At 42.2% G+C, this 16,290-nt stretch overlaps 1 protein-coding gene across 7 annotated transcripts in view; it reads right to left on the bottom strand.

The window, feature by feature from the left end:
- Positions 1–112: 112 nt before the first annotated feature.
- Positions 113–16,290, bottom strand: part of LOC127010310 (thymosin beta-like) — a 21,289-nt gene continuing 5,111 nt past the window's right edge. For 4 of the 7 annotated variants that reach the window (XM_050884178.1, XM_050884176.1, XM_050884177.1 and 1 more), the window contains exons 2-9: positions 9,765–9,937; positions 8,023–8,136; positions 6,807–6,920; positions 6,211–6,324; positions 4,029–4,142; positions 1,963–2,076; positions 1,087–1,200; positions 113–706 (exon numbers count right to left, since the gene is read on the bottom strand). In XM_050884178.1, coding sequence (XP_050740135.1) covers positions 681–706; positions 1,087–1,200; positions 1,963–2,076; positions 4,029–4,142; positions 6,211–6,324; positions 6,807–6,920; positions 8,023–8,136; positions 9,765–9,897 — 843 coding nt within the window. In that variant the 5' untranslated portion in view covers positions 9,898–9,937 and the 3' untranslated portion in view covers positions 113–680. Of the gene's footprint in view, positions 707–1,086; positions 1,201–1,962; positions 2,077–4,028; positions 4,143–6,210; positions 6,325–6,806; positions 6,921–8,022; positions 8,137–9,764; positions 9,938–16,290 lie in introns of those variants that run through there. The other 3 variants (XM_050884180.1, XM_050884181.1, XM_050884182.1) reach the window with 3 other exon arrangements.

Raw genomic sequence — 16,290 nt, 5'->3', positions numbered from 1 at the left:
CTCAGGAGACTTCTATCACAACTCTGATATGTACCAATCTTACTTATTAGTAGGGAAGGATACTTTTAAATTAGGCATACATTATATTAATGGTATAAAATAAACAAACACATACAAAAGCATTTTATTGACTCCCAAAATCACATATACTTGGATGCCCCAAAAAGCAAATGATTTTGAAAGAAAACACTTTACTGCAAGTCAGAAAATACCATCCATAACATATGGGGATTTTTTTTTATATATAAAAAAGGGGACTCAAATGCAGGTTTTCTAACATAAAAATCACTTGTACCACTTGGCAGTTTTCCTTTTCCTTCGAGGGAGAACTCTATCCTCTAAATATGAGATGAAAGCAAAGTGAATTTTTTGGTCCACTAGCATTGCTGATAATTAATTAATATAAGGGAGTGCAAAGCATGTCAAACCTCTGACTATCATCAAACAGTTCCTGGAAGAACCTTTTGCCAACGCCTTGCTGTCAATGAGCACCTTCTTCTTTATATCAATAAAGCAAAAAAATAATAGAATAGCATCTGATATGAAGTTACAAAATCAGTTGACCTATATACTTATGGTTATCAAAGTACAAAACATTTTGGCTTGCAGACCCTAAAAGGAAGGCCTGAGGGAGCAGGAGGAGACGGGAGGAGCAACTCTCGGAGGCCACGTCCACCCCATTAGGCTTTCTTCTCCTGCTCAATGACTGGAAGGAAATAAGGAGCACTGTAGGCAAAGGTCTTTCCTCCAGAGGCTAAGCTTAAAAGTGCTGCCACCAAGACAACTGAAACCATTAACAGGGTGATCTGTCTTCCTCACTAATGGATTGGCACCCTCATCCTACACAGGGAAGTATTTTAAATTTAACACCACTTATTCATTTTTATCCATAAATCTGTTTAACCTATTTATGGATTATTTAATGCATTGGCACTCACTGCAGGACTGCCAAGCCTGTTTCACTCATTCACTAGAATCAGTAAATCAACCCTTGTCTGAATTTGAACTGATAAACCCATTACATATAAGAACATAAGGAGTCTGCAAGAGGCCAGTTGGCCTATAGAAAAAATCAGACGCACTTACCTTCCTTAGTTGGAAGAACATTCTTCTCCTGGGTCTCGGTCTTCTTGAGAGCCGAGGGGTCGAACCCTTCAATACCCTGACAAAGGGCCTGCTGACCCTTCTCGGCATCAATATCTGGAACAAAGTCTTCGTTTACTCTGTGCTCACGCTAACCTTCCAATCGGGCGGACAGGCACAATTTTACCAGCTATATACCAAGCATGATCAGCAGGTTCTTTACATCTACTTCAGCAGTTGGTGCTGTGACTCAACTAAAAACTAAAGTGCCAATAGTGTTACAGACATATAAAGATCATTTAGTATTAGATGAGAAAAAAATAATTATGAAGTCATTTGATATATCACTGTTAATAAGAGAACCACAGTTTAAGCAGCACCTTTGTCCTTGGTGCCACTTGGTAAAAACAGATGTTTAATCACACAGTTAATCATGGTTACAAGAATGGTGGACGAGGGACAGTCATCACAAACATGTCAGCTTTAGTGTCAAGTTAGGAAAGTTAATTTTACATTGCCACAGTTAAGTTAAGAACAGACATTTAGTCAGGACACCCCACATGACACGAAGACAGTCTTAATACTGAATGGGTGTTAGACATGCTAACATTATGTACAGTTTATTAGACTGCATGCTTATATTATTTAAGAGTAAACTCACACCTACAACCTTATTAAAGAATAGCGTCACTCTTAAAGTTAATAAACACCACCTGTTCAGTAAGTTTTCTATTTCTTTAGAACACTAAAATAGTTACGAAACACATCAACTGAAAATGGTCTGTTATAATAAGGAAAAAAGTAAACTATCTCAGGAAATTAATCACATCTATGGTTTAAATCCACAAATGTCTGTTAGTCACACTCGTGCTCCTCAACCTTCTTTCGTCGGCAAAACATTTTTCTCTTGAGTTTTTGTCGTCTTCATCTCACTTTTGTCGAAGGAGACTAAGCGCTCTAAGAGTCTCTGGTGCGAGCGTTCATTCTCAATATCTGTTGGGTAGGAGTGGTCTCAGGCTTCTGGGAACACCCCCCAGGGAGCCGCCATTGTGAAGCAGCAACTACTCACCTAAAAAGCCTCCTAAATACACTGAAATGTTTTGCAATATCTATATCAACCAAGCTCCATTTAAAAATATTTCACTGTGTATGATAAAAAAATCATACAAGCAGAGTAAAATATTGCAAACATCATTGCTAGAGCAATTATAATTCAACTAATATATAGTATTTTTAAGTTTGTTTTTAGCATTCATGTTTTCTTTAATAGCTTTGGGCACCACACCTATTATATGTGAACATTAGTAGTCTGCTGCTGACGTGGATCTCGGTAAGGATTAGCGAACTTGTTATATCAAACTGGAAAAAATGAAGAACCATCAAAACTTATCACTAGTGTGATGGTTCACATTTAAACATCTAGAACACTACAGGAGGCAAAACACCTGGCACCCATTTAGGCAGCCACGAATTAAACACTTTAGCTTTCTAACTAACCACAAAAACATCAAACACGTTAAAGTTGGCCCAGTATGTTATTTCCTTCAGTGTAGCCGGCACACTCCTGGATTCCCAGAGAGCACACTGCACAAAGCTTCCTAACGTTAATTATGTTTTAGAACTTGACCCTTAGTGAGGACTATAGCCACTCTGCATTTAGAGTCAGGCACTGCAGGACCAGTGTTACCTTCTTTGGTTGGAAGGACACTCTTTTCTTCAGTAGAAACCTGACGCATGGCTGACTTATCAAAGGAAGAAATTCCCTGGAAAAGTTTTTGTTCGGCTTTTTCTCTTTCAATATCTGGGCAACAGTACAGAAAAAAAAAGTGTTAAGTAAGAGGGAAAGGATAAAAGGAGAAAAAACTCGGCAGTACGAACACATATAAACACCACTAACTAGCAGTAATACCTGTCTAGCACACCTACATACTCACTCTCCCCACTAGCTAGCACTTCTAAATAAGAGCCCAACCGTGTTTGGTGGCGGCTTTAAAACATGTAGATATATTAAGACACTTGCTAGGATATACCAATACAAACTTCCAAGAAAAAGAAACATTAGTAGTACAGGGAATTATTATTACTATGTACAAGTGTGAATGTGATGAAGAGAACCCACAAGCTTTACCAGAGGCTTCAGTTCAGGGTGGTTATGATGGAGTCCTTGCTGTGAGCCAACTGCAAATAAGCTTCACCTCTTGAACACTTCCCAAAACAATGACCTCTGAATACTACATTAAGAAAACCTCGAATGCCCAATTGAAACTAGAAATGCAACTGACCAATGGAAACAAACGTGACTTCTATACAATGCCGCAAGTGAATGGGAAGTGGCAAAAGAGGAAGCATAATTTGTCGGATGGCTGAAACAGATCTTTGTGGAGCAAGGACAACATAAGAGGAGGCTGTGTGAGGGAAACAGGAGAGAGAGAGGATGTTCACTGCCACCAGCACCAGCACCACCACCCAAAGCTAAGGACCACAGAAGGCACAGGAGTGATCAGTTTATTAGCCTTCCCTTTTTGTAGCTGTATCATTTCAAGCCTGAACACGAGAATTTTTAGCAGGTTTGAATACCCACAGAAATTTATGCTATGAAAATTTAGAAGAGTTCCTTTAATCTTTGAAATCTTTATACTGGTATCCACATGGTAATAAAGTCTGTATATACTCATGAAAAAGATGAATATGTTAATAATTTCTAAAGTCTTATTTTTTGGCATTAATTTTTACATGTATACTACCGTACTTTACTTGGGGGTTAAGTATATCCGTGTATTGAAGTGTTTTTATGAGCATATACGTAACTACTGGGACTGTGTAGGCAAACTAAATTCTGGTATTCAGGCTGAGGGAAGGCCGAGAGATAGACTTGCATCTAAAGCCAGCGTGCCTCTACTGCCCAACATGGACCTCCTCCTCCTCCTCCTCCATGCACGCGATACCTTCTTTGGCAGGCAGGGCAACCTTTTCCGCTGTTTCTGTGTGTCGCATTTGGGACTTGTCAAATCCTGTAACTCCCTGGAATAAGTTCTGATGGGTCTTCTCTGTCTCGATATCTGCTCCCCCATGACAGAGGATGGAAAGTCATTAATACAGGGAGAAGGCAAGACACTCTAGCCAGAGTCACCCAGGCTAATCAGGCTAATTCTATGCACACACTACCCCTGGAAAAGATTCATTACACCCGTGATCCCACCAACAAAAAAGTCCTAAAGAAAGCATCTGAAAATGTTTTTTGTGCCATGAGTTAGTTGCTTAGAAGATAAGTCTTCATTGAGAAGATGATTTCCACCAACTTATTACCACCACACTACTGCTAGAACAATCTACGTATCCTGTTTTAGTGAAAAAAGCAAATATTTACCAACATTTCTGCAACTGAATTTATATCGCACATTACACCATTGAATCCTATGGACAAGTCTACACCCCCTGTAGTTTGGAGGGACATACATTCACAATAATAAGATTGTATAGTTCAAAGGTGAGTATCTTGGTCATTCTAAGATTTAGAAATGACTGCCATGGTTAACAGAAAGCTACACTGGACTGTGGAAGTGTTAGTATCATAACAGAACATGAGAACTCTATTCCCCATGACAGAGGAGAGACTCCCTAACAGAATGTCCTGTGAAATCACAAGAAAGTATATGAAAAAGGACTCATTAACCCGGTAGCAGCGTGGATCATGTTTCTTAATGGTCCCTCCAAGCGAGAAAAATGAGAAAAAATCAACCCTCACATAAATCATTTCATAATATATATCGAAGCATTTGTGATCAGTTTATGTATCATCTATTTTGGGGGTTTAAATCATGGCACAAATTTGGCCCATCGCTGCTACACGGTAAAGCCACAAATTTGGCCCGTCGCTGCTACCGGGTTAAAATGAACACACGGACTATATAAATAACCCTTCATGACTGCAATCTTATTAGAAAGGAAATGCTCTTAATAATGATGAAGGGTGACAAGATAACAAGAAACATAACAACGTGTTAAAAACATATACACTGCAATACATTACATGAATGCGGATTATATTTTCCTAATACATAGCACAAACTAGAGGAAAATTACAGCATACATACTTCTTATATACAGGGAGTTTAACAGTAATGAGGTTTTATAGAAAAAAATAACAGACCTTTCTACAAACCTTCTTAAGCTTGATATGGGAAATACTAAGCACTGAGGGCCAATGGTCTAACTTTGTGAAATATTATGAAGAAATAATGATGCTCAAAATCCAAAGTTCTGTGAATGGTGATGGATAATCTGTCTCGGACCCACTATCATTATTCATTATCACGTCCTGCAATGTGTGTAGAAACAACTCTAGCACATAAGGAAACTGGCTTGGGCTTGCAAAGAAACGTAATAGTTGTCTTACAAGTGGCGATCATTGAAACTGAGCTTGATGGCTAGAAACATACACGTTGTAAAAAGGTCTGTCAATGAAGCCACGGTTTTAAAGTTAAGTGATCTTTGTGATAACTTATACCGACAAGCACCGATAGGAGAGCCAATAATGTTGAAGGCGGCAGGATCTTGAGTGCTCCATGGCAAGTGAATTAATCGTACTCATTTCATGCACGCTTGCTTTCGTTACTGTTAGGTTTGACTCGGTTAATAGCAGCACCTTTCTTCCGGCTACAATACCTTAGAGTCCCCTCCCGTCACTCTCTGATCACATGAAATAATTAATGCCAAATGTAGATGGATCTGTGTGACAGGAAGAGATCAGCTGCGAAACTATAGACTCAGGCATACTTTTTTTTTAATCAGCATTACTTTCTGGAGATAGAAAATTATATCAAGGCGTTATCAAGCCAGTTTAGTTTTCACCCCAGTCAGTAGACGTTACTGCATCGTTTCATAGCATTCTTACATCATACTAAGAGTTTTTATTAGCCAAAGTTCATGTTAACACTTCCCAGCTCCCTTTATTGAAATGGCTTTGATGTTACTTCTTAGCAGTTTGAGTATCTGTGTTCTAGCTGGTACAAGGAAGCTCAGTATTTAGGAGTGAAGTCATCATGCTGATACTTATGGTGAGCTGCAAGTATTATGCGCGTCAAGTTAATAGGCTCGACATGTTATTAATCATGGCCTCCGTTCTACCTTCTTTGGCAGGTAGGGCAATTTTTTCCTGAGTTTCTGCGTGTCGCATCGAGGCCTTGTCAAAATCAGTGACTCCCTGGCATAAGCTCCGATGCGTTCGTTCTCTTTCAATATCTGTTGATGGAACAATCCGAGACCATTTTAAAGCAAATTATGACTGACTTACAAACACTAATGGATGTTCATACAGATGCTATAGAAACTATAGTATTACCTTATTATCCAATGCTCTAGGAACACTTAAGGCTACATAAATGAACTGATCACTTGAGGGGGCAAGCAACGTGCAAGGCATTCAGCATCACTGAGTACCCAGGTTATTTACTTCTATGTTTCATGTAGTACATTTAATATAAACTGTTTACTCATGAGTAAGGTGACACGACTGCATCACATACTGTTACTTGATATCAAAACCAATATCAAATGTACTCACTACACATACTGTATATCCACAGTTTCCTTACTTCAAAGGAATAATGCATACACTTAACTGCTTTCTCCACAAGCAGGAACCAACAGCTAGCAGAACAATCTTAACATGTACTTAGTACTCATGAATGTGCTTATAGTACGTATCCTTAGGCTAAACACACCTTCCTTTGCTGGTAAAACTATTTTTTCCTTGGTATCGGTATGCTTCAAATTGGAGGTATTGAAGCCCTCTACCGCCTGGAGGTGAGCCTGAGCCTGTTTCTCTGCTGCCACGTCTGAAACAACCACATGCAGGGCCATGCAGTGAACCACGGTGGGAGTCATGCACAGGGCTGGGTGGAGCTCGGCATGTCCACTCTTAGTACCTCCAGCGTTAAAAGTAAAACTGAAGACTGCATTGCCGTGGCCACGTAATGGTGAGCCTTTGAAGAGGCCAATGACAGCCAGATGCTTTGCGAATGGCCACTGGTAGCAGGCAAACAAATCAAAAGGTGCACAAACAGCAAAGTCTAAGCTTGAAGAGAACTAAGGGAACCACCTTGAGGTCATGGCTGTCCAAAAGGGTGATTGTTCATCAAAGGCTCTGCTTGAAGCAGTAAGTTAACAAAAATTTTGACATGCACATTTTACTAAAAGAAAATTATTGAGACTTTAAAGCCATGATTTACTCTACTTCATGATTTTTTTCCAAGCAAATAATGAGTGCATGTATGGATGAATAAATGCATACAAGTACAGTTCAGTGTTAGGTTCCTTGAGTACAGGAACCTTACAAGAAGTTTTAAGCTCCCATGTCCATGCAGCAAAATATAAAATAATGGCATAGGTAAAAATGAATATATAAAGCAAAAAACTAACACAATAGAGAAAGCTGGTGACAACACAAAATAAAATATCAATTCAAGCAACACCACCAACCTGTTCCTCAATAAAGCCCCACCGATGAAATGGTTCCGTCACACACCACTGACCTTACATGGAGGCAGCAGAAACAAAACTCTTCCTATGACACGACTTGGAGACTTTGTAATGTCTACAACACATGCATTGGCTGTTTTAACAGCTACATTGCCTTAAGTCTTGCAGCAAGTCATCGCTCTCACACACATGCACACACACAGAGAGAAGACATCTGTCAGAACCACAAGTCAAACAAAAACAGACTAATTTCTACCTCCCAGAACACATTAGTGAAAACTGTAAAATCAACACTTCATGCAGAAATATTTTACAGATTCTTTTACTATACTAATTAGTCTGTTGTGCATCAGAAATCAGGTCAACAAGTGAAAGAGCTTTTATACAAAGTTGCAGGTGCAGGACAGGGCAGCAATCAGTTCATGTGAAGTCAAACTGCCAACACACAAAAGACCATACCTGCAGGGGTAGGCAAGACGATCTTTTCTGAGGTGGAGGTGCGCTTCAACTTGTCACTGCGGAATTCGGTGATGTCGTGTATCAGTTCATTGTGTTGCTTCTCCTGTTCCACGTCTGTCTCCCGTCATGCAATAACAAAGCCATCATGCATTCCCCTCTGCACACTCTTCCTTGTGTCCACAGAGTAAAATTCATCTCTGGGTGTTTTGATCTTCTAAGGCCAATAACTTTGTTCATTTTAGACATGATTCACTGTATAAAGTTATATTTAGACATGAACTACTAATTTTCTTTAGAAACTGAAGTGTGGACACAATAGTAGAGAAATAGCATGCAAACAATGCTACACTTTATCACTAAATAAAAATCAAATACTAGCATCAAATCATCTTTCTTTCCACCACGTCCTGTTTTCAAGCAAAATACCACTACCATCAATTCCTGCTACTGTTAGGATGCACAGTAATCCACCTGGCCACTAAATGCTTCTACATTCTTCTAACACAAACAGGTAACAACACACTAAGAGGGCATGCATCGACAACAACCCAAACCAAAAGAGATCACACACACATACACAAACAATAAGCATGCAAGTCAAACATTCCAGACCACAACCAAAAAAACGAGGACAGACAATGAGCCACTACCTCTCAGGGGTCACACTCTACATGCACTAAACACCATTAATCTGCACTTACTTTTCCTGGAGACGTCTCAACATTACTATGTCTTACTGAATACATCCCTTTCCCATTCTTTAGGAGGGAGGGAGAAAGGCTATTCCCGTGTAACGAAAAAGAAGAAAAAAGACAGTTGAGTTTTGACAGTCAATAATTAACAATCACACTACTGTAATGTATTAATACTACTGGTACTTTTGTTCAACTGATGAGCAGAAAAATTCCAAGACCCCAGAGCACGGCTGAGGGTTGCTTTCCTTCCACTGTCACGATGCAGGTACTCATGGTATTAGTGTGTATGTGGTGACTAAATAGGGTGTATATTATTCCAAGGACCAATCAAGATTCAGGCATCGTGCAGCATCTGCCTGATATGCAAATGTACATGCCTGATAATTTCCAACATACACAGACAAACCATCATGTGGACACGGTCAGAAATACATCGTTCTTTGCTCCTTCACAACAACACACCACTAAACTATTATCAAAACATGTTCTCTACTAAATTACAGTTACATGTTGAGTCTGACAATAAACTTAAATTCCATCACAAGTGCTCATTAATTCTTTGCTCTTATCACTCGTCAATAGCTTTTTCTTCAGGTGCTGGTCAGTGGAGATAACTCTCTTGAACAGGACATTTCAGTATTCAATCAAGTTAGTCTTCTCATGTCTTCTTGCTAACACACTTATGGATGTAGAATTTTCAGAACTTCTCAGAATGGCCTCTTGGAAGTGTTCCCTTCGAAGACTTGAAAGAACCATTCTTAGTGCGTTGGCGAGCCGGTTACCTGAAGGTCTTTACTCTGCCACACACCTGTTCTCACACGGCCACCTTTTCAGTCACTCTATTACAGCCTGGCTCAGTACTAAGATTCCTTTCCTCTCACTAAAACTATTAACCTCCCTTAAATTATGAAACCCTTACATTTCTATTTCCTTCTTGCCCATCTTTGTCAACTCTAGTCCCTTCTTTCCTCACACTCTCTACTAGAACTGCCTTTTCTTGGCCTCTCGGATCTCGACCTCTTCCCCTTCCCTGCCAGCACTACTCACCCTCCTTGGTCGGCAGGGCAGTCTTCTCGGCAGTGTCGGTCTTCTTCAACTTGTCTGGAGAAAAGCCCTCAAGCTGTTCCTTGAGCACACTGTCGACCTTGGGCAAGTCCTTGAGGGGGGCTTCTGAGCTCATGGTGGTGGTGGTGGTTAGGGTTGGCAGGTTCCACAGGCAACTGATGGCAAAAGGGAAATGTTAAGTAGAAAACATAAAAAAATAATATATTCTTAACATGTCATTTCCACATGAACAGTTGAACAGTATTGCAGCTTACTAGGTGTGGCATCTCAGGAAGATAAGAAAGTGTAGTTTCTCAAAGAAGGATATACGTACTTTTGTCATCCAGTAGTGGGAAATTAGTAAGTTCATTGTTTGCCTATTCCACAACCTTTTAATATCTTCATTAAAGAAATTCTGATAACCTTCATAGCTAGCAGTAATTAGATGCAATTCTGAGCCAGCAGCTGCAGCAACCACCTGCATCCCCTTCCCAACACCTGCCTCCACCCTGACGCCTCTACCACCTGTGCTTCCTTCCACCAAGCCCGCCTTCACTGCTCTCGTCCACCATGCATGACTGTACTTTCTACCACACTGATACATGACAGTCTAACTTCACATGATGAAAATAATTTAGAAACCCCTTCAGGATAACATAAGAATGGATGACTTCCAAATACCCAGGAATGGGCTCTGGGTCCTCAAGAAACATTCAGTAGTAAGCTATTCACAACATAGAGGTAATAATAAAAAGAGCACATTCTCAACTTTCACTTTTCGATGCTAGTTTAACCTTGACATGAAATCAGGGTATGAAAAATCTACATCTTTTGTTTCTCACACAACCTAAAAGCTTTTGAATATCACGTGACATTCAGGAAAGTGGAATATCATTGCTGTGGGGGCCTCAGTGACACAATGACCTTCAATCTCCTCACAACCTCATTTTGTTTTTTTCTGGATGTGAAAAAAAAAAAAAATGTGCTGCCATGCATTGATTGATCAAGATGAGAGTAAATAAATCCTGATGTATCTAACCCACACACTGCAATATTATACAAGTGTCATGAGAAAACAGAAGTAAAAAGACATGATACTTAACTCACAAAATTTAATGTTACTGCCTACTGAACTAAAAACATGCTGTTGAACTTTGCAGGGTCATACATAGAGCTAACACCATTATCATTAATATAAAACAAATAGAGAAAGATTCTTTGATCTCCTTTCAACAGTTTCTCTTACATTTTAAACAAACCACCCTCAACGGTTTAAGTAATTGCGAAATGTGATATACTAAGGTTTTTAACACAAATAACAGCTGCTGAAAATGCAAGGAACCCTGTAATTAGGGAAATTGAATAGTCACCGCTAACAATTTTCGCAATGGGTAGTTTCTCAATCTGATAATTGCTAACCACCTCCAACAAGGGCCAAGTGGAAAATGAGTTAGTTAAGTGCCTGGTGCCCTTTTGCTTGGCTCACAACTCATGTTACCAGGCAGGGGACGACAGCGATGACTGTCTTATTGCTCAACACGAAAAGCCACTGGGGACACAATGCTCTCTGACCCACACCCATGTAATAAGTGGTTTTAACACCCTACATTCCACCCATGAGAAACAGAGAGTATGAGCAATGTAATTTTGGCATAGTGTATATTCCTTGTGAACATCCTTCGGCCACACCAACTAACACAAACCACAGCTTCTTCCTCCACCCTAGTGATGGTCTAGAGACAAAACTGACAATATCATCCGAGCGAGATTCTGATGTGATAAAGAAAATTGAATTATTGAGAGAAGCATTAATGTGTTCCCTGAGTACACAGCTGTGATTACTGTTAATGTTAATATTTATGTTAGGTTCACTTGGTAAACAAGTGTGAGGAAGGAATTAAATGGTAAATATAAGTTTTAATTGCAAGTTAAAAGCATGTTGGGAAAAAAAAAAAAAAAAAAAAAAAAAAAATTAAATTACTGAAAATATTGATTGAGTTATGTTATTATCCAACCCATGACAGGAACTAATATATAAGGACTAAGAAAAATGAAGGCCCTGATATGTTACATAAACCCATCACTTCACAATACATAATGAATTTGGGAGCACTACCATTACTATTTTTTATTATTGTTTGGTTAGATATATATTCAGACAAACGATAGAGGAGCTAATAGTAAATTATTCAGCAAGGGCAAGGATGTAAGCGAGCAGTCAATACAAGTAACCACAGTCTCAACAGCCAGGAATGCATGTTAAATGAGGCTGACAGTCAATCCGCAGTTAGTTCTGGATAGCAATCTTTGAGTATGTGGTTATTTCCGTAATTTCAGAGATTCACGTCACGCATGGAGAGGTAAAGAAGATATAAGAAACGGCACGTCGAAGTTTAGTAACGCCAGGCCCATTAACCTTCAAGAGTAACAACCCGTGACAGCGTTGAGGATGAGCTTGGAATGTCTCAACACAAAACACACTGAACCGTTAGCTCTGGAATTCCTCGAGCGAGCAGGATAACGTAAAGTAACAAAACCACCCAAAGCAGGATAAGCTGATGTAACGAATGTAACGAAACCCAAAAAGCAGGATAACGTGAAGTAACAAAACTCCCCAAAGCAGGATAGAGTAACAACCACCCAAAGGAGGATATCCAGATCCAATATTTCGACCCAAAGATAACCCCGCGCGGCTCTCCACACGGTAACGGGAGTCTGGGGCGGGGAAAGGAGGGGCGGGAGGGACTGGGGAGAGACTGGAGGGGGGGTGAGGGAGGAAAGGGGGGTCAGGGGGAGGAAACGGACGGCCTCCCCAAGACCCCCAACACCTGGTATGTGAGTCACCGCCCTGCATGCCGCACAGACCCGATCACTGGGGTGCTTGTGGGGGCAAAACCTTGTAATGCAGCCTCTCTAAACGGGGCATTTGGTACTATGTGGGAAAGTTGCCTGACTGCCCTCCTCCTCCCCTGGCCCTTCTCCTAACACCTGGGGGTTTTGGGGGCAGGTGAGAGTGAGGAAGATGGTAGTGGCAACATGGCGTATATCCGAGTGCTGGGCCCTAAGCCATGAGGGTTAGAGGGGAGGGGCGCGGGGGATGGGAGGAGATCCTTGTAACACAGGATCCGGCGTGTGGTTGAGGCGCCTAGGGACACGTGGAGGGGCAGGGTGCTTCCAAGACCGGCCAAGTGTGTGGGTGTGCGGGGCGAGCCATGCCTCCCCTCCCCCTCCCAGGCCAAGACAGAGCCGCTCACATCCTCACACACTGCCACTGGTCACTCCACGACACACGCAGGTATTTAGGCCACCAGCTGTCTGGGTAACTGAGTCCCATAGGGTACAAAAGCCATGTCCGTCCCTCCCTAGGGCGTGGCAGACAACCCGATCATCCCGAGGTGAATGAACTGACCCCCAGCAAAGACCCGACTCCTGGCTGTACCTCGTCCCAAGATCTTCCCCGGGGGCGGCGACGGGAGGGCGCCGCCACGCCACCCACCAACTGTTACCGCGGAAAAGGTGACATCTGCCAACATTCCTTGGCTTTAATGAGCTAATCTGCCAGCCAAACCCTCATATGAGTGCAGAGGATATGCGCCAAAACACCGATAGCTTTGACATACCCCGTTAACTTGATTAGGAATGCTTATATCACACAAATATATCTGCGTTACACTCCAAGTAACAGGAATGAGGACACAAAAGCCGCCGCCACATACAAAATGCATGCTGACTTCAAGCCTGGCTAGAATATGCTGGCTTGTCTCCTGAAATTATATGGGGGACAGATCTAAGTCTCTGATTTTGTCCTCTTAATTCTTTCTGTCCGTGTGCTTATTCAGAGGTATATATTACATGATGAAAGGCTAAAATAAAGCTGCACGAGTTATCAAAGGGCCAAAACTCGTGAATCCGGCATTCAAATCCCGTAGAGTGTGATTACCCCCACCGGTGAGGCCAAACGGGCAATCAGTTCTTGGAGGTGGTGATCATACAAGTAATTGTGCTGGAGTGGACCAATCGGTGCCTGGCACGCCCTGGAGGTACAGGCTGGCGGCAACACCACCTGGAACACGGCTGTCACCAAGGCGGACACGTACAAGTTTCTACGTAAACCTCGTGCCAATAGCCGCTTCACTATATATTTGGCAGAGCCGAAACTACCAAATTCTGTTAACAGGGTGGCGGAAAACGACCAAACAACTCCTACCATAAAGTTTTACTGTTAATTTAAGTTAATGGGCGAGTTTGCCGGTGCAACGGCGCCAGGGGGAAGGGAATAGACAAGCCCGGAGCCGGTGTTGCGAGAAATAAGTCGCTCTGCTGTTCACCACGCATGCGCACTGGAAAACATTAATTTGCCTTGTTTTGTTCTTCTCTGTCCACTTCTGATCTTTGTGATGGTTGCTAATGCCGGCATGAAAACAACACAACAGACCAAACAAGCAAGCAATGAGAGAACATCAACGTGGGGTAATTCTTCCTACAACCTGCCATGTCCGTTTGTCATAAAGCCTTCTCTTGATTAAAAGTGTTGCTCTGATGTTTGTGTCGTGTACTGGAGCCGAAACAAGACAAGTTAATGATAGCGGAGAGTGAAATACAGAAACGGTAAGCAAGCTGAACCTCTCTGCGAGCTATTTTGCGCCTGCGAGCTGATTCCTACAACACCGGCGGCGGGCGGCGGCAGCTGGCGGCCCGGATGTCAGCCGTATCAAGGCGATAAACACGTTCCAGCCGAGCCCCGTTTGTCGGTGCTTACCACACTCCACTCACTCACTCTTAGCCAACTACTTCGAAAAATACACAATATGGAGTAATGGTGGCGGCGGTCGAGTTACGGTTTTGAGCATTATCAATACACGAGGGAGTCAAGGGCCAGACGGCGGGAGGGGGGGAGGGGAGGACTGGTACCTGGCCCCCGCCCTCCCCTTAAGTATTGGAGTATTTGATGTATTATGAAGAATTTAGGATATACATACGGAGGGAATAAGACGAAAACAGCATAAGTACGTTCAGCCTTTTGAGACAAACTTATATGAGTGTGTTCCTCAACTGATCAAATTAAATCTAATCCGTTGCTTTATCTTGGGTTATTAGATAATTCACGGTGAACTTATATAATTACGGAACAAGAAGCGTTTAAATGTTTCACTAAATGACCGTTTCTTCACATACCAAGAGTCGTTCTTTGATAAGTTAAACGTGAGTATACGACGACCCATAATAATCAGCTGGACTAACTTCCAAGATGTTAAAGAGGACATGCTCGACAAGGCAGCCTGGCTCATGAGAAAAAGTGAGGAAAGAAGCCCGCCAAGGGAACGGAACGGAACACACACAAACCAATGATTCGTGGCACCTGGCTTTCAAAAGTAATCTTACAGAATATCCGCTCTAGGCTCCCTAACACTTCCCACCCGTCTAACCCTCAACCTACTCTTCATATCCGTTCTCATTTACAGTTTCTGACGCCTTAAAACTTAACATCCAGTCGGTCTGCCGTTAAAATTTATTCCTGAGGGGCCAGAATACAATAGTTATCTTTAAATCTCATCAGAGCTTTAATTTACGTGCAGAGCCGGGATATGGATTAAGTTAAACACAGTGACGGTTAACTAAACGTAGATCAGGTCAAAGAAAGCTTGTTACACGTGGCAACTCGAGCATATTTAACGCAAGCAACGTCAGCATTCCACACACACACACACACACACCTGTCCCTGAACGCCGGTAAGTCCCTCACAACGGCTTCCAGACAGACCGTGACAGATGGACGCAAGAGGAGTGTCTGTCTGGCCCGTTTCCCCGCTCCGCTAAACCCAGACCATCTGCTGTCTGTCTGTTTCCTCTACACACACACACACACGTCATTAATACTCTCGTAAATCCGTGTGGGTGGCGATCCATACGACACACATTCTTTTATTCAAACAAAGCAATCACACAAAACCTCCATTGCAATTGATTAAACTGGAAAACGAATCGAGAACAAAATGCGGTGGGATGATTTTAAAACTAAATAATTCTGTATCCAAGGGCTCAGCATTTTAAAACAGGCAAACGAGTATTTTAACAAAGAAAAATATCCGGGTTGATTCTTCCTATTCCCCAGCTTGGCGACAGAGCAGCAGCAGCCAGTAGCATATGCACTCAATGCCCTCCACACCACGCAAGCATAACGGCAGGATCAAAAAGATAAAGGAAACTTCATATCAGCCCGGTACCACCACCCGCACGCCGCCCCCTCCTCCCTCTCCCCCCCTCAGCCACACCCTCGCGCCAGCCACATTGTCTGGAAGCCGGCAACAGGGGCCTCGCACCCTCCTCACCCTCACTCACTTTTCAAACCGTCGGGTACACGTTCAAACTTCCCTACACCGAGCCTGTCACTAGTTACTCACTCCCCACACGGTTCTGACACGCGGCAGAGAAATACCGGCGTTTTTGACAAGGATCAGACAGCCGCTCACCCCGCCCCGCCACGCCGCCCCAACCGGACCTTTCCCGGGCTCTTTGTGGTTCCTGAAGG

Source organism: Eriocheir sinensis, chromosome 43, assembly GCF_024679095.1.
Source record: "Eriocheir sinensis breed Jianghai 21 chromosome 43, ASM2467909v1, whole genome shotgun sequence".
Classification (NCBI taxonomy): domain Eukaryota; kingdom Metazoa; phylum Arthropoda; class Malacostraca; order Decapoda; family Varunidae; genus Eriocheir; species Eriocheir sinensis.
Note: the sequence above shows the minus strand (reverse complement) of the source record. Positions and strands in the feature narration are given on the sequence as shown.